Source organism: Salmo salar, chromosome ssa20 (assembly GCF_905237065.1).
Source record: "Salmo salar chromosome ssa20, Ssal_v3.1, whole genome shotgun sequence".
NCBI classification, from domain to species: Eukaryota; Metazoa; Chordata; class Actinopteri; order Salmoniformes; family Salmonidae; genus Salmo; species Salmo salar.
The window spans coordinates 92,367,920-92,391,238 of record NC_059461.1 but is presented as its reverse complement, the minus strand read 5'-3'; the positions used below and the strand labels follow the sequence as shown (position 1 = coordinate 92,391,238).

The window sequence follows — 23,319 nt, the reverse complement described above, 5'->3', positions numbered from 1 at the left end:
TTCTACTTTTCATGGTTTATGATTATTTAGCTACTTAGGTATTTTCTTATATTCTCTGGACATAATCTATGTAATACCGTATAGTACAATCTTATAAAAAATAGATATTCACATGAATGACTCTGATGTAAAGAAATCAAAATAAATCAGAAACGTTGATAATCCTCCAAATACTATTATTTAATTTCATCATGATTATTATTATACGTATTATATGTTTATTACTAACATCAAATCAATATTGCTAAAAAAATAAAATAAACAAAAACAAATTGTGTTTTCTAAAAAAAAAAAAATAATAATAATAATTTTGTAAAAACAGAAACAAACTAAAAACAAACAAAAAAAATTCAGAGAAATGATTGTTTTCTTTAATCCTCTGAAAACAACAAACTGGTCTGATACCGACGGGAGAAAATAAAACCCATCTGTTGTTACCATGAGAACCCATCATGTGGAAGGTACTAGAACTTTTATTAAAACACCTGTAGGGCTGGTATACTCTGAAAATATGTAGATCTATAAAAAATGGATAGCAACACCAAGACACATTCAGTCAAGGTTTCCCTCTTTCACTAAAGGTGCAAAATGAAGTAGTGATGAAGAAAACAAAAATAACAGAGAGGCAGAATAAGGATAGTAAAGCCAAGTACATGTTTTGTGCTGAAGAAAAAAAATTAAATAATTCTGCATGATTGTAAATACAAGCTACAGTATAACTATATGATAGTAAAAATAATTAGAATTATTCATCATCATTGTGTTAGTTTGGGGGTTTTTTTTATTTATTTTTTTTCCCCCTAAACTCTACTTCTGAGCGATTAATTTCTCCAACAACTAACAGGTCCTTGTGTCTGCACTATACAAAAATATACTAAACATTTCTCCAGTCAACTTCTGCATCCCTACACATTCTGAACAGCAAGAAAGTTGGAAAGTGCTAAATGAATGTTCTATAATGCAAACAAGAATTGGATATTTATTCTTCCTCTCTATTTAACCCTTTATATAAACTACAGAAGGTGTGAGGGCCACTTCCCCCTTCCTAGGTATCTCTGTCGGTACATCTGACCTCTGACCTCAGATGAACCCCCCCCCCAATCCCATCATCCAGCCACTTCCTAACTGTTGCTGTGTTCACATGCTAAGCGGAGTTATCGGAAGCTCCGAGTTCCCAGTCGGAAATTTCACTTGAATGAAGAAGTCGGGAATTACAAGTGGGGAAACTCTTGAGAAAATGTCGTTAATCGAGTTGAGACATTTCACCACTGACCTTTAACCTTTTCAACCAAAACAAATGACAAATCACTTTCTGACAATTAGAACTGTATCCATTTGGATAAACGTAGCCAGTCTGACCATATTTTGTCAACGTTAAGCAAGCTAGCTAACTTTATTATAAGCAATGTTAGCAAGCCTAGCAAGCTAGCTTGAATCTAAATCGGTTGAAGAATTATTCTGACTTCAAAAGCACTTGGAACACAAATCCTGGTCAGACTTACCATTGCCCAGTTTCCTATTTCCCAACGAGCACGTGAAGCCAGCATGTGTAACTGTGGCACACCTACACCTGCGCATCTGAACATGCACTTCTGTGCAAAACACTGGCCAAAATCAGGTCCCAGGTTATAACAGCACATAGGCTACATAATAGAAACCTACATACTAATATAGTTTCATACCGGCCCCCTTTTAAACTCAGATATAAATAAATGAATAATCTATACATATATATGGTCGGACACGTACATGATGAGTGAAATTTCTTTTAACCCTATATCCCTGCTCCTTCATTATCCATTCTGTACAGGTTAACCAATCACAACGAAGTATAGAGCCTCACAGTGGAGAGGTGACATAATACCCATAAAACCTAGCGGTCAAACAGGGAAATGGTTCCAATAGTTTTTTCCACCCTTCATTTTTTTTTTTCCCCACATAGGGGATTTTAGAAACACTTAAAAATTAAGGGCTGTGTTTTGTGTAGGCTAACACTGCCGTGACGTTTTGATAACCGTGTAAATCTCTCTAGGACTTATATCAATATTTTTCGGCTCCATTTTACTCTCAGACGTGAAAATGCTAATAAGCGTCAAAGTAGACAACATGCAAAACTACAAATCCCAGCATGCTCCTGCACCTCATCTCTAGCTGACACCTTAGTTAACAGGTATTGTGTCAATTTAAAACTTGCACAAGACAGTTGTCAGAATTGTCCATTTACATTTTTTTTTTTAGCCAATTTATTCATTACTACATTTAGCTAACATTAGATAGTTAATCCAGATATTGTTACCTTTGCCTCGATTCGTCAGTCTCGTCCAGATCATCATGGGATTTGTAGTTCTTTATGATAGCCACATTAGCAGCTAATTAGCATTTAAGTTTTGCATGGTAAATACATATATTGACAAAAGTCACCTTGTCTGAAAGAGATTTACACGGTTATCAAAATGTCACGCCAGGGTTAGCCTACACGCAACACAGCCCTTAATTGTAAGTGTTTCTAAAATCCCCTATGTGGAAAAAAATGAATGGTGGAAAAACTATTGGAACCATTTCCCTGTTTGACCGCTAGGTCTTATGGGTATTATGACTCATAATGTGGTACTCTATTCTGTGCAGGGTAACCAACCACAGCGGAGTCTTGATAAACATTGAGAGGCTTCTGTAAAGGGAGGTTAGGGAGGGGGGGAAGACAGGAAGGTATCATAGCAATACATTATATCATTTCCTCTGGACTTCCTACCTGCCTCCTGGACTCCCTCCCTCTGCTAATCATAATCACCCAGAGGTGACAACAGAAATAAACTACAAACATAAACTACAACATCAACGGGAAATTAAAGCTGTAACCCTGCAGCTTGGAGGAGAAGGAAAGGAGGAGACGGAGGAGAGGAAACGAAAGGAGATACAGCTCACTTGATAACAAAGTACTGGATGATGAAAGCGATGAGGATGGAGATGACTGCACAGAGCATGATGATGAGAGCAGCCCACTGCTCATCTGTTAAGGGCCTGGCGGGATCAGCTCCAGCCCGGGGGCCCACACTGCTCACACTGCCCGCTGACAGCTCACTGCGCTGGGGGGAGAGCGTCACCGTGGGGCTGTAGGGACCACTCAGCTCTGGAGCATCCTGGCACTGGCGGATGGCACACACCCTGAAGCGGTACTCACTGTTGGGCTGCAGGCCGGGCATCTGGTAGGACGTGGCAGAACCTTTATACACCTGGAGGAGAGAGAGAAGAGAGAGGATAGAGGTTAGAATACACCTGGAGGAGAGAGGGAGAGAGAAGAGAGGATAGAGGTTAGAATACACCTGGAGGAGAGAGGGAGAGAGAAGAGAGGATAGAGGTTAGAATACACCTGGAGGAGAGAGGGAGAGAGAAGAGAGGATAGAGGTTAGAATACACCTGGAGGAGAGAGGGAGAGAGAAGAGAGGATAGAGGTTAGAATACACCTGGAGGAGAGAGGGAGAGAGAAGAGACAGCGAGAGAGAAGACAGCGGAGGAGAGAGGAGAGAGAGAGACAGCGGAGAAGACAGCGAGCGAGAGAGGAGAGACAGCGAGAGAAGCGGAGACAGCGAGAGAGAGCGGGAGACAGCGAGAGAGAGCGGGAGACAGCGAGAGAGAGCGGGAGACAGCGAGAGAGAGCGGGAGACAGCGAGAGAGAGCGGGAGACAGCGAGAGCGAGGGAGAGAGAGACAGCGAGGGAGAGAGAGACAGCGAGGGAGAGAGAGAGACAGCGAGGGAGAGAGAGACAGCGAGGGAGAGAGAGACAGCGAGGAGAGAGAGAGAGAGCGAGGGAGAGAGAGACAGCGAGGAGAGAGAGACAGCGAGGGAGAGAGAGACAGCGAGGGAGAGAGAGACAGCGAGGGAGAGAGAGACAGCGAGGGAGAGAGAGACAGCGAGGGAGAGAGAGACAGCGAGGGAGAGAGAGAGAGACAGCGAGGGAGAGCGAGAGAGAGACAGCGAGGGGAGAGCGAGAGAGAGACAGCGAGGGAGAGCGAGAGAGAGACAGGAGAGAGAGAGAGACAGCGAGAGAGACAGCGAGGGAGAGAGAGACAGCGAGGGAGAGAGAGAGAGACAGCGAGGGAGAGAGAGAGAGACAGCGAGGGAGAGAGAGAGACAGCGAGGGAGAGAGAGAGACAGCGAGGGAGAGAGAGACAGCGAGGGAGAGAGAGACAGCGAGGAGAGAGAGAGAGAGAGCGAGGGAGAGAGAGACAGCGAGGAGAGAGAGACGCGAGGAGAGAGAGAGAGACAGCGAGGAGAGAGAGGAGAGAGAGACCAGCGAGGAGAGAGAGACAGCGAGGAGAGAGAGACAGCGAGGAGAGGAGAGAGACAGCGAGGAGAGAGAGAGAGACAGCGAGGAGAGAGAGAGAGAGACAGCGAGGAGAGAGAGAGAGAGAGAGAGAGACAGCGGAGCGAGAGAGAGACAGCGAGGGAGAGAGAGACAGCGAGGGAGAGGAGAGAGAGACAGCGAGGAGAGAGAGAGACAGCGAGGGGAGAGAGAGACAGCGAGGGAGAGAGCGGAGAGAGAGACAGCGAGAGAGAGAGAGAGAGAGACAGCGAGGGGAGAGAGAGACAGCGAGGAGGGAGAGACAGAGAGGAGAGAGAGAGACAGCGAGGAGAGAGAGAGAGAGAGAGAGAGACAGAGAGGGAGAGAGAGAGAGAGAGCGAGAGGAGAGAGAGAGAGACGCAAGAGACAGCGAATATAAAAAATAATTTGGTAAAAAATGATATAATAATATGATATATATATAATAAATTTTGGATAATAACAAATATATATAATATATAATATAAAATTTGCACATCGTTTGCGATACATCGTGGTATATATTCTTGGGGCATAGTCGTTTGCGATATATTAATGATTTCAAGAAAATATATATTATTACATATTACCGTTTCAAGTATAAATATATATATATTTGATGTTCGCATATATATAATAAATATATATATATATATTATGATATATATAACGTTATTATGTATATATAATAATGATATATGCCGATATATTAACGTTATGCATTAATATTAACGTTACATACACTGCCTGCTATTACATACACACCTGCTATTGGCTATTATTGCTCACCAAGCCTGCTCATTATTGTCTGCAATGCTCTGCATTACATATTAACGTTTGCTATTATTAACGCCTGGCGCATACATACACGTTTCGCACATATACACGTTTGCTACATATTCATGGGAAAGAGAGAGAGCGAGGGAGAGAGAGACAGAGAGTGGAGTGGGAGAGCATTGGGAGAGGAGTGGAGAGAGAGCATTATGAGAGTATGGATATATAACATTATATATATGTATATATATATAGTTTGGTATGTGGATATATATATGTAATGTTTGGTGTATATATTTCATATATATATATATATATATGGATATCGTTTATATATAATGTTTGGTGTATATATATATATACGTTTGCGTATATATATATATACACGTTATGTATATATATATATACGTTTATATATATACGGTTTTATTACATATTGCCTGCTACGTTCATATTTGCTATTAACATATGGTCCAGCACTATTGGCTATTAATACATGGCCCTCTCAAGTATTGTTGGCTATTCATTACATACAACGTTCGCTTATTGGTTATTATTAACGCTCAAGTATATACATATTAACGTTATAACACCGTCTTAATATATTAACGTATTGGCCGCCACACACTCAGTTCGCTATTGGCTCCATGATATTACACACTGTTCTATTATTCACATACACCGTTCATGGTTTTACATATGTTAATTGTTTCCACATACATACACTGCTCGCTATTATTACACACCGTTGCTATATATTAATAACGTTTATTATTACACACTGCCCGCTAATATTAATAACGTTGCTATTACATATTAACGCCTGCATTACAATAACTTTGCATTACATAATAATTATTATTATTTATTATTATTATTGGTTCATATGTATATACATCGCTCGCTATTATTATTACATACACACAAGACAGCGAGGAGAGAGAGAGAGAGAGAGAGAGAGAGCCAGGAGAGAGAGAGAGAGAGAGAGAGAGAGAGAGAGCCAGGGAGAGAGAGAGAGAGAGACAGCGAGAGAGAGACAGCGAGACAGCGAGGGAGAGAGACAGCGAGACAGCGAGGGAGAGACAGCCAGACAGCGAGGAGAGAGATGAGACAGCGAGGGAGAGAGACAGCGAGGAGAGAGACAGCGAGGGAGAGACAGCGAGGGAGAGAGACAGCATATATATATATATTAATGTTTTATGCATATATATATATAATGTTTGCTATTACATATATATATACTTCGTTTGCTATTAATATATATATCAAAAAAAAAATTATATATATATATATACTTGTTTAAGTATGTGTAATATATATATGTTTGCGATAATATATATATATCGTTATGTAATATATATATAATTGTATATATATAATATGTTATATAAAAAATAATATGCATATATATATATATACACGTTTATGATAATATATATATATATACACTGTTTGTTTAATCATATACACGCGTTTCATCATATATATAATGTTTAAGTATCGTATATAGTTATCGTTTCTATATATATATATACATCGTTATGTATATATATATATATATTAATGTTTATATATATATATATATATGTTATGGTTATATATATACATCGTTTGCGTATATATATATATATATGTTTGCGTATATATATTATTATTAATGTTTGCTATTATATAATGTATATTAACGTTTCGGGTATTTGTGACATATATACACTGTTTGCGATGATATATTATTATACATGTTATGCATAATAATCTTCATATTATATATATCACATATTTATTTGGTTTGCGTATTTATTATTTGCTTATTTACATACATACACACACGTACATCGCCTGCGACGTTTTGGCATATTATTAATGTTTGCTTATATATTTATATATAATCAAGACATATATATATATTTATATCGTTATGTATATATATACGCTCTATATATATACATCGCTCTGCTATTACACACATCGCCTGGATATATATTACGCTCATAATATATATATTAACGTATTTTTTATTAATATTAATGTTTATTTTTATTACATACACTGCCCATACATACATATTGTTGCTATATACACACAACGCCTGCTATTACATATTCGGTTAGATGTCATTCATTATTACATACATATTAACGTCTGCTATTGGCTCACATATACACCTGCCTGCTATTCAAGACACACCTGCCTGGCGCATATCTGCACATATTAACGTTTTATGACATATATACACTGTCTATATTATTCGCATATACACTGTTTCATATATTTTGCGACATACACGTTTATGCATATATGGTTAACGTTTGCTATTATATATATATATGTTTATATATACATATACAAGCTTCGTTATTATACACGTTTATACATATATACTGTTATGCATATATATACATCGTTTGCTGTATTATATAATCGTTTTTATTAATATTAATGTTTATATATATATAATGCTCATGTATATATATACATCGCATGTATATATACAATGCTAATTTTATGTAATATATTATTCTGCTTATTTATTAATAAATATACACCACTGTCTGCTATTATTCATACACTGTGTTATGCATGGCCCACATATACAATGCTATATGCACATCGCCCGCTATTAAACGTTGCATATATTATTAAATGCCTGGCGCATACATATTAACGTTCATACACACACACTGCCCATATTACACGCCTGCTATTACATATTATTAATGCCTGGTACATACACTGCTATTTATGCAACATAATATTATGATTTTTATATATATATATAATCACACGTTTCATATTGGCTCTGCTATACACACGTTCTTGCTTATTACATACACGTTCTTACACATCGTTTTGCGCATATATATTCACGTTTTATGCCATATTACCACTTGCTATTATCTTTACCAACAGTATATATACACTAAGTACATACACGTTTGCGATATATATATCATATATTTATTTATATATATTCCGCGTGATTTATATATATAATGACGTTTGCGATATATATACAGGTAGCATCACATCGTTTGCGCATATATACACTGTTTGCACATATATACATACATGGTTCTACACATAGCTCTGCACACCTGCGTTCATATATATACACCGTTTTGCGTATATATATATATATATTGTCTATGCATGCTCCGTTATTAACGGTTTCACATCGTTTGCTGCATATATATTCATATTAACGTTTCATATATGGTTGGCTAACGTTTGCTATTATTCATCGTTTGCTATTGTTGGCATCGTTTATATATACACGTTTGCGTATACATATCGTTTGCGACATATATTAATGCTGCGACATAGCATCGTCTTACATACACACTATTTATTGCATACATAGTATATATCTTGCGTATGAACATATACACTAACGTCGTTTGCTATTGTCTACACAATAACGTCTGCTATTACATATTAATCGCCCGCTATTATTAATGCTCTGCTTATTGGCTATCTGTACCGCCTTATTACACTGTTCATGCGTTATACACGCGTTTGGCTTATATACATAACGTTTGCGATGATATATACACGTTGCGACGCATATATATACACAGCGAGGGAGAGAGAGAGAGAGAGAGACAGCGAGGGGAGAGAGACAGAGACAGCGAGGGAGAGAGAGAGCGAGGGAGAAGAGAGAGAGAGAGGAGAGACAGCGAGGAGAGAGAGACAGCGAGGGAGAGAGAGACAGCGAGGGGAGACAGTAGGGGCAGCGAGGGAGACAGCTAGGAGAGACAGCTTGTGTGGGGGGGAGAAGGAGGAGAGACAGCGTAGGAGAGAGACAGAGAAGAGAGAGGGAGAGAGAGACAGTTATGCATATACATAATCGCCTGGCGCATACATCGCTATTATTTTTATTACATATTCTGCTATTTACATACACCACTAACGTTCTATTACCATACACAACGTTCGCTTTATTATTCACATCGCTCTGCTATTGGCGCCTGCTATTAACGTTCACATATTCCACACTGCCTAAGTACATATTAATGCCTGCTTATTATACACGTTATGCATATATATTAACGTTATGCATATATATAACGCCTGCGGTTATTATACATCGTTTGCTATTACATATTAATGTCTATTATTATTCACATGTTCTGCTATTAAGGTCTACACACTGCCTGCTATTAATATTCTACATCGGTTTGCTATTATGTTAACATCGTTTATTTTTGCCAATATACACGTTGCTATTAACGTTTATGCATATATATAACGTTTGCGCATATATACACGCCCATATATACACTGTTCTGCGACATAATCAATTATATTATATACACGTCTGCGACATAGAGAGAGAAGAGCGAGGAGAGAGAGAGAGACAGCGAGGGAGAGAGAGAGAGACACCGCAGGGAGAGAGAGAGAGAGACAGCGAGGAGAGACAGAGAGACAGCGAGGGAGAGAGAGAGAGAAATGAGAGAGACAGCGAGGGAGAGAGAGAGGAGAGAGAGACAGCTGAGGGAGAGAGAGAGAGAGAGAGACAGACAGCGAGGGAGAGAGAAGGGAGAGAGAGAGACAGACAGCGAGGGGAGAGAGAGGAGACACGTTTTGCTATTATTATTGTTATTATTACATATACATACATATTCACATTAATGCCTGCTATTATTTACATAATATACATAGGTAAGTTACACATCGTTCGCCACACTGCTCATATTATTAGTTCACACCTGCTCTGCCATTATCTACTGCGTTCGCTATTACACACATTTAAGTATTAACGTTCATATTATTAACACCGCTATTTACTTATTATTATTATTCGGCGGCTTATTACATATATTACATCGCCAATGCTCTTATTTTTTATTATTTCACATACACTGTTCATATATTAGTTTCATATACATACACTATTATTACTGTTTCACATAATAATGCCTGCTATTATACATCGTTTGCTATTGCTATTATTAACGTTTGCTTACACATACGCTTGCTATTATTATAGCATGTTTGTTAATACATATACATATTTTATTTTACATATTGTTGCCTGTTTTTACATAATATTATATTAACATGCCTGCTTATTGTCTACATATATACTCAAGTTTGGCGACAATAACGTTACATACGTTTGCTATTGTTTCAATGTTTGCACATGGTTTACCGTTTCAAGTATACACACTGTTTGCTATTACATAACGTTCTTGCTATTACTAATGATTTTACATAATATCTGCTAGCATAATAATCACATCGTTCAAGTATAATATACATACACTAACGTTATGCATACATATACACACTATGCATATATACATATATATACATATATTAACGTTATATTATTATTACCTGTTTCATGCATATATTATATTACATATTCTTTTATTGTCGCTTACACTGCTCACACATCGCCTGGCATATTCTCGCACATCGTTGAATGGTTACACACTGTTTCCGTATGGTTGGTTTGCTATTAACGCCATATATATACACGCGTTATTAGCGCTACGTGCCCGCTATTACATAACTATATTATTATTATTAACGTTAAGTATATAACGATTTATTTACATATACATGGCTGGCGCATTTTACATATATACAAACCAACGCCCGTATTACCATTACTAACGTTTCATGAATATATGTTATAAATGTATGAGTTGCTGTTTGCGACATATATACGTATGCATATATATAATAGTTAAGATATATATATATGTTTGCTATACATATATATAAAATACTATGATTTATATATATATAATGTTTGAGATATATATAATGCCTGGTATATATATATAAGACATCGTTTGCGTATATAGTTTGCGATATATATAGGATATATATACATTATTATATATATATATGTTTGGTATATAATAATGTCGTTAAGTAACGTTTATTTGTTGGTTAATGCCTGCATTAAAATTAATATTATTACACACAATATTTGGTGAACGATATATAATTAATGTTTGCGTATATATATATCGTTTATGCATATATATATATATTAATGTTTATGCATATAATATATATAACGTTTATGCATATATATATGTTTATTTATTATATATACACGTTTTGCGTATATATTAATGTTTTATTATATATTATGTTTGGTATATACACGCCTTGCTATATATGTTTGGATGGTTAAGGAAATATTATATATAATAAGTGTACATCTATATATAAAGTTTGATATAAAAAATATAATAAAACCTTGCATATATATATCGTTATTATATATATATACATCGTTTGCATATATATAATGTCTATATGAGAGAGAGAGAGACAGCGAGGAGAGAGAGAGAGACAGCGAGGGAGAGAGAGAGAGAGAGAGGAGAGAGAGAGAGAAGCGAGGAGAGAGAGAGAGAGAGGAGAGAGAGAGGAGAGAGAGAGAAGCGAGAGAGAGAGACAAGAGAGAGAGGAGAGAGACAGGAGGGAGAGAGAGAGAGAAGCGAGGGGGGAGAGAGAGACAGCGAGGGGAGAGAGAGACAGCGAGGGAGAGAGAGAGCGAGGAGAGAGAGAGAGAAACAGAGGGAGAGAGAGAGACAGCGAGGAGAGAGAGAGAGAGAGAGAGGAGAGAGAGAGAGCAGGGAGAGAGAGAGAGAGGAGAGAGAAGGGGAGAGAGAGACAGCGAGGAGAGAGAGAGAGAGAGACAGAGAGGAGGAGAGAGAGACAGAAGAGAGGAGAGAGAGAGAGAGCGAGGGGAGAGGAGAGAGAGAGAGACAGACGAGAGGAAAGAGAGACGAGAGAAAGCCAGGAGAAGAGAGAGAAAAGCGAGACAAACGAGGAGAAGGGAGAGAAGATGGGCTGTTGAGAGAAGAAACAGGAGAAACAGAGACAGCGAAGACAGTTAGGGTTGAGAGATTAATGAGGAGAGAGAGAGAGAAAAAAAGAGGGGAGAGAGAGGAGAGACAGGAGGGAGAGAGAGAGACACGAGGGAGAGAGAGACAGCGAGGAGAGAGAAGAGAAGAGGAGAGAGAGAGAGACAGGAGAGAGAGAGAGAGAGAAGCGAGGAGAGAGAGAGAGAGAACAGAGAGAGAGAGAAACGGAGAGAGAGAGAAGCAGAGAGAGAGAGAGACAGCGAGAAGGAGGAAAAGAAAAAAAAAAAGAAAAAATAATGAAAGAAAAGAAACCGAATATAAGAAATATAATAAAAAAGAAAAAAAATAAAAGATAAAAAACAATAAAAAAAAACGAAAAAAAAACAAAAAAAAAAATGCGAAAGAGAGAAATAAAGAATAAAAAAGAAAATATAAAAAAAGAGAGAGAGGAGACAAGCGAGAGAGAGAGAGAGACAAGCGAGGAGAAGAGAGGAGAGAGAGAGAGACAGCGAGGGAGAGAGAGAGAGAGACAGCGGAGGAGAGAGAGAGAGAGAGACAGCGAGAGAGAGAGAGAGAGAGACGGGGAGAGAGAGAGAGAGACAGCGGAGGAGAGAGAGAGAGACAGCGAGGGAGAGAGAGAGAGAGCGAGGAGAGAGAGAGAGAGGACGCGAGGGAGAGAGAGAGAGAGAACTGAGGGAGAGAGAGAGAGAGAAGCGGGAGAGACGAGCGAGGGAGAGAGAGAGTGAGAAAAGAGGAGAGAGAGAGAGAGACAGCGAGGGAGAGAGAGAGAGACAGCGAGGGAGAGAGAGAGAGACAGGAGGAGAGAGAGAGACAGCGAGGGAGAGAGAGAGAGAGACAGCGAGGGAGAGAGAGAGAGAGAGACAGCGAGGGAGAGAGAGAGAGAGACAGCGAGGGGAGAGAGAGAGAGACAGCGAGGGGAGAGAGAGAGAGAGACAGCGAGGGGAGAGAGAGAGAGAGACAGCGAGGGAGAGAGAGAGAGACAGACGAGGAGAGAGAGAGAGAGAGAGAGAGAGAGAGAGAGAGAGAGAGAGACAGCGAGAGGAGAGAGAGAGAAGCGAGGAGAGAGAGAGACAGCGAGGGAGAGAGAGGAGAGACAGGAGGAGAGAGAGAGAGAGACAGCGAGGAGAGAGAGAGAGAGAGACAGCGAGGAGAGAGAGGAGAGAGACAGCGAGGGGAGAGAGAGAGAGACAGGAGAGAGAGAGAGAGAGAGAAGGAGAGAGAGAGAGAGACAGAGAGAGAGAGAGAGAGAGAGAGAGAGAGAGAGAGAGACAGAGAGAGAGAGAGAGAGAGGAGAGAGAGAGAGAGAGACAGCGAGGAGAGAGAGAGAGACAGCGAGGAGAGAGAGAGAGAGACAGCGAGGAGAGAGAGAGAGAGACAGCGAGGGAGAGAGAGAGAGAGACAGCGAGGGGAGAGAGAGAGAGAGACAGCGAGGAGAGAGAGAGACAGCGAGGGAGAGAGAGAGAGACAGCGAGGGAGAGAGAGAGAGAGACAGCGAGGGAGAGAGAGAGAGAGAGGAGAGAGAGAGAGAGACAGAGAGAGAGGAGAGACAGCGAGGGAGAGAGAGAGAGAGAGAGCAGGAGAGAGAGAGAGAGACAGCGAGGAGAGAGAGAGAGGGAGAGAGAGAGAGAGAGAGAGAGAGACAGCGAGGGAGAGAGAGAGAGACAGCGAGGAGAGAGAAGAAGGAGGAGAGAGAGAGACAGCGAGGGAGAGAGAGAGAGAGACAGGAGGGAGAGAGAGAGAGAGAGACAGCGAGGGAGAGAGAGAGAGAGACAGCGAGGGAGAGAGAGAGAGAGACAGCGAGAGAGAGAGAGAGAGACAGCGAGGGAGAGAGAGAGAGAGAGAGAGAGAGAGAGAGAGAGAGAGAGACAGCGAGGAGGAGAGAGAGAGACAGCGAGGGAGAGAGAGAGAGAGAGACAGCGAGGGAGAGAGGAGAGAGACAGCGAGGAGAGAGAGACAGCGAGGGAGAGAGAGACAGCGAGGGAGAGAGAGAAGGAGGGAGAGAGAGAGAGACAGGGAGGGGAGAGAGAGACGCGAGGGAGAGAGAGAGAGACAGCGAGGAGGGAGAGAGAGACAGCGAGGAGAGAGAGAGAGACAGCGAGGAGAGAGAGAGAGAGACAGCGAGGAGAGAGAGACAGCGAGGAGAGAGAGACAGCGAGGAGAGAGAGACAGCGAGGAGAGAGAGACAGCGAGGAGAGAGAGACAGCGAGGAGAGAGAGAGAGAGAGGAGACAGCGAGGAGGAGAGAGAGAGAGAGAGACAGCGAGGAGAGGAGAAGGAGAGAGAGACAGCGAGAGAGAGAGAGAGACAGCGAGGGAGAGAGAGACAGCGAGGAGAGAGAGAGAGACAGCGTGGAGAGAGAGAGACAGCGAGAGAGAGAGAGAGACAGCGAGGGAGAGAGAGAGACAGCGAGGGAGAGAGAGAGACAGCGAGGGAGAGAGAGAGAGACAGCGAGGGGGAGAGAGAGACAGCGAGGAGAGAGAGAGAGACAAGCGAGGGAGAGAGAGAGAGAAGCGAGGAGAGAGAGAGAGACAGCGAGGGAGAGAGAGAGAGACAGCGAGGGGAGAGAGAGAGAGACAGCGAGGAGAGAGAGAGAGACAGCGAGGGAGAGAGAGAGACAGCGAGGGGAGAGAGAGAGACAGCGAGGGAGAGAGAGAGACAGCGAGGGAGAGAGAGAGACAGCGAGGGAGAGAGAGAGACAGCGAGGAGAGAGAGAGAGACAGCGAGGGAGAGAGAGAGACAGCGAGGGAGAGAGAGAGAGACAGCGAGGGAGAGAGAGAGACAGCGAGGGAGAGAGAGAGAGACAGCGAGGGAGAGAGAGACAGCGAGGGAGAGAGAGAGACAGCGAGGGAGAGAGAGACAGAGGAGACAGTGAAAAGAAAAGGACAACCAGTGAAGAACAAACACCATTGTAAATAAAACCCATATTTATGTATTTTTCCTTTTGTACTTTAACTACTTGCCCATCGTTACAACACTGTTACAACACTGGCATTTGAAATGTCTTTATTCCTTTGGAACTTTTGTGAGTGTAATGTTTACTGTTCATTTGTATTGTTTATTATCTATTTCACTTGCTTTGGCAATGTTAACATATGTTTCCCGTGTCAATAAAGCCTTTTGACTTGAATTGATACAGGAAAGAGAGAGGTAGAGAGGAAAGGGAGGTTAATTTTCAGGAAGGAAGTAGGAGGGAGACAGAAGACATGGTCTGCCTCTGTAGCTTGGAGGCCTGTGATTGGAGTGATGAAAGGACAAAGCTCTGTGTAAAATGGCAGACACATACAGCTTCCTTATTTAATTTGGTTGTCATATCCAGGCAGATTAGCGTCAGCCAGCAGCAGCCTCTGAGCCCAACATTACCATAGCCATTACTGTTATGGCTCTTCAACCTCTGCCATATTGTGGATTCGGAGCCATCTATCTAATAGAACTCAGAGGGTTTTCTTTAATGGAAGCTTCTCTGTAATGGTGTACCGCAGGGCAGCTCTCTTGGCCCTCTACCCTTTTCTATTTTTTTACCATTGACCCACCAATGGCATTTAACAAAGCAGTGTGTCCATGTATGCTGATGATTCAACCTTATACGTGTCTGCAACCACAGCTAATGAAGTCACTGAAACCCTAAACAACGAGTGGAAGTCAGTTTTAGACCGGGTGGCAAGTAATAAACTAGTCCTGAACATCTCTAAGAGCATTGTATTTGATACATATCATTCCCCAAGGTCTAGACCTCAGCTAAACCTGGTAATGAATAGTGGGGCTGTTGAGTAGACTAAATAACTTGGTGTTACCTTAGATTGTAAACTGTCATGGTCAAAACATACAGATTCAATGGCTGTCATCCAGGCAAAGGGTGGCTATTTGAAGAATCTCAAATATAAAATATATCTTGTTTAACACCTTTTTTTTTTGTGGTTACAACATGATTCCATATGTGTTATTTCATAGGTTTGATGTCTTCAACTATTATTCTACAATGTAGAAAATAGTAAAAATAAAGAAAAAAACCCTTGAATGAGTAGGTGTTGTAAAACTTTGGACAGGTAGTGTATGTGTCTCTGATAGACACATACTAGAGGCCTTCACGGATTCACCTGTCCTCGAATACCTGAGACCCAATCCGGGACCCGAGCGGGTCCGGATCCACGAGTCTGGGTCGGGATCTGACATGATTGTCTCGGGTATGTGTAATTTAAACTGACTTGTCTGGAAGGGTCCAATCAGATTCCAACACCACTGCTGGAAGATGGAATTAAAATGATGGAATTAAAAAAGTTAAAGAACAGGCTACAATGACTAAGAGACAACAGGTAGGCTTGCTACTTCATATCCTGAATGGAGTTGTTGTTGTTATTTGTAACTGTAGGACACACTACAGTCTCAATTAGCCTAGCTAGCTAACGTTAGCTAGCTTAACTTACTTCTCCTGGTTTGATGCAGTCAAGACGGGTACTATCATCATATTGATGATAAATAACCTAGCTATGGCAGCTATTAGTCTACTATAGCTTGAGTCGGCTTGGTCGGTTGCGGTCCCCTCTCTCTTCCTCCTCCCCACCTGCTAGAGCCTCGCCTCTCCCCCTCCTCTCGCGGTTTATCAGCTCCGGTTAATAAAGTAACATTAAAAAAAGATACTTTTCTGCTGCTTCCCTCACTCAGATCGGACCGAGTCTGGACGGAATTGGGTCTCTATATTAAAAAATATATATTTATGCATATAGGGTCCGGGTGGGAAAGCCCCAGGTCCATTTCGGGAAACGGGTCCAACCAAGACCTCGAATGCACACATAAAACACTACATGCTCATGTTTTTAAATGTATGTTAAAAAACGTATTTTGTCTGTAATGTCTTTTTCGCTATGTGTTGGACCCCAGTAAGACTAGCTGTTGCCATTGGCTAATGGATACCCTAATAAAAAAAAATACAAATTACTGCATGTTAGCCTGCTAAGAGTTACTGCTGAGCCCACCATAACCCCAGGTTAGCCTGCTAAGAGTTACTGCTGAGCCCACCATAACCCCTGGTTAGCCTGCTAAGAGTTACTGCTGAGCCCACCATAACCCCTGGTTAGCCTGCTAAGAGTTACTGCTGAGCCCACCATAACCCCTGGTTAGCCTGCTAAGAGTTACTGCTAAGCCCACCATAAGTCCAGGTTAGCCTGCTAAGAGTTACTGCTGAGCCCACCATAACCCCTGGTTAGCCTGCTAAGAGTTACTGCTGAGCCCACCATAACGGCTGGTTAGCCTGCTAAGAGTTACTGCTGAGCCCACCATAACCCCTGGTTAGCCTGCTAAGAGTTACTGCTGAGCCCACCATAACCCCTGGTTAGCCTGCTAAGAGTTACTGCTAAGCCCACCATAAGTCCAGGTTAGCCTGCTAAGAGTTACTGCTGAGCCCACCATAACGGCAGGTTAGCCTGCTAAGAGTTACTGCTGAGCCCACCATAACGGCAGGTTAGCCTGCTAAGAGTTACTGCTGAGAGGGATGGAGAGGGAAGCTAGACACCTGGGGTCTCGTCAGGGATCAACGTCCATCATCATAACGCTGCATTTAGACAGAGGAATCACCATCCGGCCTGATGAAGAACTCGTACAGCTGCGCTAACGGGCACAACAGAAAACATCCGTCTATTTGCATAATGTAGTTGTTGTACAGCAGAGTGGTCACCAGCCTTTTGCTGAGTCAAGAACACTTCCTGATGCAAGCCGATATCTACCGCTCTGATTTTTTTTTAAACATGACTTAAAACCGTAAGAATGTGCAACGTTAAGCTATTAAACACAGTTCTGTAGCAGTGAGGTTTGTACAGTAAGGCTATAGTTCTGTAGCAGTACAGTAAGGCTACAGTAAGGCTATAGTTCTGTAGCAGTTCTGTAGCAGTGAGGTTTGTACAGTAAGGCTATAGTTCTGTAGCAGTACAGTAAGGCTATAGTTCTGTAGCAGTTCTGTAGCAGTGAGGTTTGTACAGTAAGGCTATAGTTCTGTAGCAGTACAGTAAGGCTATAGTTCTGTAGCAGTTCTGTAGCAGTGAGGTTTGTACAGTAAGGCTATAGGACCAGTACATTATCACTGCATGTTGGCTACGCTTGAATTGCCCTGTCAATGTTGTTCTTCTCAGATCATTTTGAAATGATGTAAATGTTTTGGTATATAATCACACTGGTAATATGTTAATGTCAGTCTGAGGTGAAGGAGCAGGGGTGAGGCTGCCTCTCACCCGACTCGCTGTCCCTCCGCTCTCTCTCACCCGACTCACTGTCCCTCCTCTCGCTCACCTGACTCGCTGTCCCTCCACTCTCTCTCACCCGACTCGCTGTCCCTCCGCTCTCTCTCACCCGACTCGCTGTCCCTCCGCTCTCTCTCACCCGACTCGCTGTCCCTCCGCTCTCTCTCACCCGACTCGCTGTCCCTCCGCTCTCTCTCACCCGACTCGCTGTCCCTCCGCTCTCTCTCACCCGACTCGCTGTCCCTCCGCTCTCTCTCACCCGACTCGCTGTCCCTCCGCTCTCTCTCACCCGACTCGCTGTCCCTCCGCTCTCTCTCACCCGACTCGCTGTCCCTCCGCTCTCTCTCACCCGACTCGCTGTCCCTCCGCTCTCTCTCACCCGACTCGCTGTCCCTCCGCTCTCTCTCACCCGACTCGCTGTCCCTCCGCTCTCTCTCACCCGACTCGCTGTCCCTCCGCTCTCTCTCTCACCCGACTCGCTGTCCCTCCGCTCTCTCTCACCCGACTCGCTGTCCCTCCACTCTCTCACCCGACTCGCTGTCCCTCCACTCTCTCTCACCCGACTCACTGTCCCTCCACTCTCTCTCACCTGACTCGCTGTCCCTCCACTCTCTCTCACCTGACTCACTGTCCCTCCACTCTCTCTCACCTGACTCGCTGTCCCTCCACTCTCTCTCACCTGACTCACAGTGCTGGTTGTACCCATTCATTACAGCTGCAGTGCTGGTTGTACCCATTCATTACAGCTGCAGTGCTGGTTGTACCCATTCATTACAGCTGCAGTGCTGGTTGTACCCATTCATTACAGCTGCAGTGCTGGTTGTACCCATTCATTACAGCTGCAGTGCTGGTTGTACCCATTCATTACAGCTGCAGTGCTGGTTGTACCCATTCATTACAGCTGCAGTGCTGGTTGTACCCATTCATTACAGCTGCAGTGCTGGTTGTACCCATTCATTACAGCTGCAGTGCTGGTTGTACCCATTCATTACAGCTGCAGTGCTGGTTGTACCCATTCATTACAGCTGCAGTGCTGGTTGTATTCATTCATTACAGCTGCAGTGCTGGTTGTACCCATTCATTACAGCTGCAGTGCTGGTTGTACCCATTCATTACAGCTGCAGTGCTGGTTGTACCCATTCATTACAGCTGCAGTGCTGGTTGTACCCATTCATTACAGCTGCAGTGCTGGTTGTACCCATTCATTACAGCTGCAGTGCTGGTTGTACCCATTCATTACAGCTGCAGTGCTGGTTGTACCCATTCATTACAGCTGCAGTGCTGGTTGTACCCATTCATTACAGCTGCAGTGCTGGTTGTACCCATTCATTACAGCTGCAGTGCTGGTTGTACCCATTCATTACAGCTGCAGTGCTGGTTGTACCCATTCATTACAGCTGCAGTGCTGGTTGTACCCATTCATTACAGCTGCAGTGCTGGTTGTACCCATTCATTACAGCTGCAGTGCTGGTTGTACCCATTCATTACAGCTGCAGTGCTGGTTGTACCCATTCATTACAGCTGCAGTGCTGGTTGTACCCATTCATTACAGCTGCAGTGCTGGTTGTACCCATTCATTACAGCTGCAGTGCTGGTTGTACCCATTCATTACAGCTGCAGTGCTGGTTGTACCCATTCATTACAGCTGCAGTGCTGGTTGTACCCATTCATTACAGCTGCAGTGCTGGTTGTACCCATTCATTACAGCTGCAGTGCTGGTTGTACCCATTCATTACAGCTGCAGTGCTGGTTGTACCCATTCATTACAGCTGCAGTGCTGGTTGTACCCATTCATTACAGCTGCAGTGCTGGTTGTATTCATTCATTACAGCTGCAGTGCTGGTTGTACCCATTCATTACAGCTGCAGTGCTGGTTGTACCCATTCATTACAGCTGCAGTGCTGGTTGTACCCATTCATTACAGCTGCGGTGCTGGTTGTACCCATTCATTACAGCTGCAGTGCTGGTTGTACCCATTCATTACAGCTGCAGTGCTGGTTGTACCCATTCATTACAGCTGCAGTGCTGGTTGTATTCATTCATTACAGCTGCAGTGCTGGTTGTAGTCATTCATTACAGCTGCAGTGCTGGTTGTACCCATTCAAGTCTGTCCATGGTTCTGATTTCTTGTGTGTGTGTGTGTGTGTGTGTGTGTGTGTGTGTGTGTGTGTGTGTGTGTGCCTGCTTTTGTGCGTAAGTAGAAGAACATGTTGACTCACCCTACTTGTAGAGAAATACCAACGCCCTCCTCCTCCTCTCTTTCATGTTGATGAAACAGTCCCTCACTCTGTCGTACAGAACACGCTTTTAAGGCTACCTAGCTAAAATACTTGCTCGCTAGCCTAACTTCCATTCATGGGCAACGTTAGCTCGTTAACCTTCTACAGGTCTCTGGGGCTGCTGGGAAGGCCGGAGTAGTTCTACCTTCAGGAATGCCTTGGACATCGACCAGCTGATGGTGACCAGTGTTGTACAGCGATGACTTAAGACAGTGACGTGAATTCATGGACAAGCTAACGTGGTATGACTTCAGTGGGGTGTTACACACTCGACAATTAGCTGTGGTGAGTTCCCCCCCCCATCCAGTGCTACACAAATCACATCTTCTTACCTGTTTGTACTCAGAGTTACCCATCATGCTTTGCACCGTGTAGATGATGGGGTCTCCCTTCATGGGCAGCAGGGGCTCCCAGCTCACCTCACAGACTGAAGACATGTCCTCCACACGCTCCACTCGGGGCGCTACAGAGAGAGAGTACAACACGGCCAAAGATTAAGAATGAAAGGCGAGGACAGTGAGGCTGAAAGGCGAGGACAGTGAAGCTGAAAGGTGAGGACAGTGAGACTGAAAGGTGAGGACAGTGAGGCTGAAAGGTGAGGACAGTGAGTGTGAAAGGTGAGGACAGTGAGTCTGAAAGGTGAGGACAGTGAAGCTGAAAGGCGAGGACAGTGAGGCTGAAAGGTGAGGACAGTGAGGCTGAAAGGTGAGGACAGTGAGGCTGAAAGGTGAGGACAGTGAGTCTGAAAGGTGAGGACAGTGAGACTGAAAGGTGAGGACAGTGAGTCTGAAAGGTGAGGACAGTGAGGCTGAAAGGTGAGGACAGTGAGTCTGAAAGGTGAGGACAGTGAGACTGAAAGGTGAGGACAGTGGATGGGAGAGAACAGGACAGGAATGGGCTGGTGAAGGTCTATACATTACAGAGGTGAGAGGATGGGAGACAACAGGACAGGAATGGGCTGGTGAAGGTCTATACATTACAGAGGTGAGAGGATGGGAGAGAACAGGACAGGAATGGGCTGGTGAAGGTCTATACATTACAGAGGTGAGAGGATGGGAGACAACAGGACAGGAATGGGCTGGTGAAGGTCTATACATTACAGAGGTGAGAGGATGGGAGACAACAGGACAGGAATGGGCTGGTGAAGGTCTATACATTACAGAGGTGAGAGGATGGGAGACAACAGGACAGGAATGGGCTGGTGAAGGTCTATACATTACAGAGGTGAGAGGATGGGAGACAACAGGACAGGAATGGGCTGGTGAAGGTCTATACATTACAGAGGTGAGAGGATGGGAGACAACAGGACAGGAATGGGCTGGTGAAGGTCTATACATTACAGAGGTGAGAGGATGGGAGAGAACAGGACAGGAATGGGCTGGTGAAGGTCTATACATTACAGAGGTGAGAGGATGGGAGAGGACAGGACAGGAATGGGCTGGTGAAGGTCTATACATTACAGAGGTGAGAGGATGGGAGACAACAGGACAGGAATGGGCTGGTGAAGGTCTATACATTACAGAGGTGAGAGGATGGGAGAGGACAGGACAGGAATGGGCTGGTGAAGGTCTATACATTACAGAGGTGAGAGGATGGGAGAGAACAGGACAGGAATGGGCTGGTGAAGGTCTATACATTACAGAGGTGAGAGGATGGGAGAGAACAGGACAGGAATGGGCTGGTGAAGGTCTATACATTACAGAGGTGAGAGGATGGGAGAGGACAGGACAGGAATGGGCTGGTGAAGGTCTATACATTACAGAGGTGAGAGGATGGGAGACAACAGGACAGGAATGGGCTGGTGAAGGGGTGAGATGTACCTTTAATAGGAGCAGGGGGCGAGCGGGGGGTGGTGAAGGTGTAAACAGTGGAGAAGGGGCCTTGGCCCGCCTCGTTGAAGGCCTGGATGCGGAACATGTACGAGGTAGACTCATTGAGCCGCTGGACTTTGTGAGTGTGGCAGGGCCCTCTGTACAAGGAGACGAACCTGGAGAGGAGAGAGGGGACGACAGGGAGAAAGCTATAAAACAGGTGGTGGACAAGGCAACACAGTCAGTTGGAATCATTTCTAACACTTCGCTAAAACTGAAGGTTACAGTTTCAAAAGCGGCACCATATAAACACCTGTCTTGCCAGTCGATCTATTGTTCTGACATTGTGAAAATCCCGGCCTCTGATTCAGAGAGGAAGACACATTTCAGTTGAATACATTCAGTTGGACACCTGACTAGGTATCCCCACCTTTCCTTTAGTCCTGGCACAAAAAGCAAGTTGCTAGATTTGAGATTCTTGAAGTTGCACGCCAAACGGGCTGGTTGTCTATTCGATTGTCATGGACGTTATAAGCAAGCAAGGTTGCTACGGCGACTACCTACTTCTCCTTTGCTAGTTAGCCAACTAAAGCGCGGGGGGGGGATTACGTTCATAAATTGCCTGGCTGGGCTGTGGGACAGCGGATAATTCAAACGGAACAGGTATTACCCGGGGATTGTGGTGAATAACTCCCTGCTATCAGCCAATCAGCATCCATACAACCTGTTTTATAATGATAGTACATATATACCATATATTTCCATCCAGAGATTCCAGGCTAATGATACTGTAGGGTTTAACCAGGCTACCAACCCGCAGCTGGTACTAATGATACCGTAGGGTTTAACCAGGCTACCAACCTGCAGCTGGTACTAATGATACTGTAGGGTTTAACCAGGCTACCAACCTGCAGCTGGTACTAATGATACTGTGGGGTTTAACCAGGCTACCAACCTGCAGCTGGTACTAATGATACTGTGTGGTTTAACCAGGCTACCAACCTGCAGCTGGTCCTAATGATACTGTAGGGTTTAACCAGGCTACCAACCTGCAGCTGGT

The 23,319-nt window shown here is 43.5% G+C and overlaps 1 protein-coding gene across 7 annotated transcripts in view; it reads right to left on the bottom strand.

Annotated features, from left to right (window-relative positions):
* Positions 1–2,894: 2,894 nt before the first annotated feature.
* Positions 2,895–23,319, bottom strand: part of fndc3a (fibronectin type III domain containing 3A) — a 187,963-nt gene continuing 167,538 nt past the window's right edge. For all 7 annotated transcript variants that reach the window (XM_045704129.1, XM_045704130.1, XM_045704128.1 and 4 more), the window contains 3 exons: positions 22,269–22,435; positions 20,781–20,911; positions 2,895–3,230 (listed from right to left, as the gene is read on the bottom strand). In XM_045704129.1, coding sequence (XP_045560085.1) covers positions 2,919–3,230; positions 20,781–20,911; positions 22,269–22,435 — 610 coding nt within the window. In that variant the 3' untranslated portion in view covers positions 2,895–2,918. The remainder of the gene's footprint in view (positions 3,231–20,780; positions 20,912–22,268; positions 22,436–23,319) is intronic.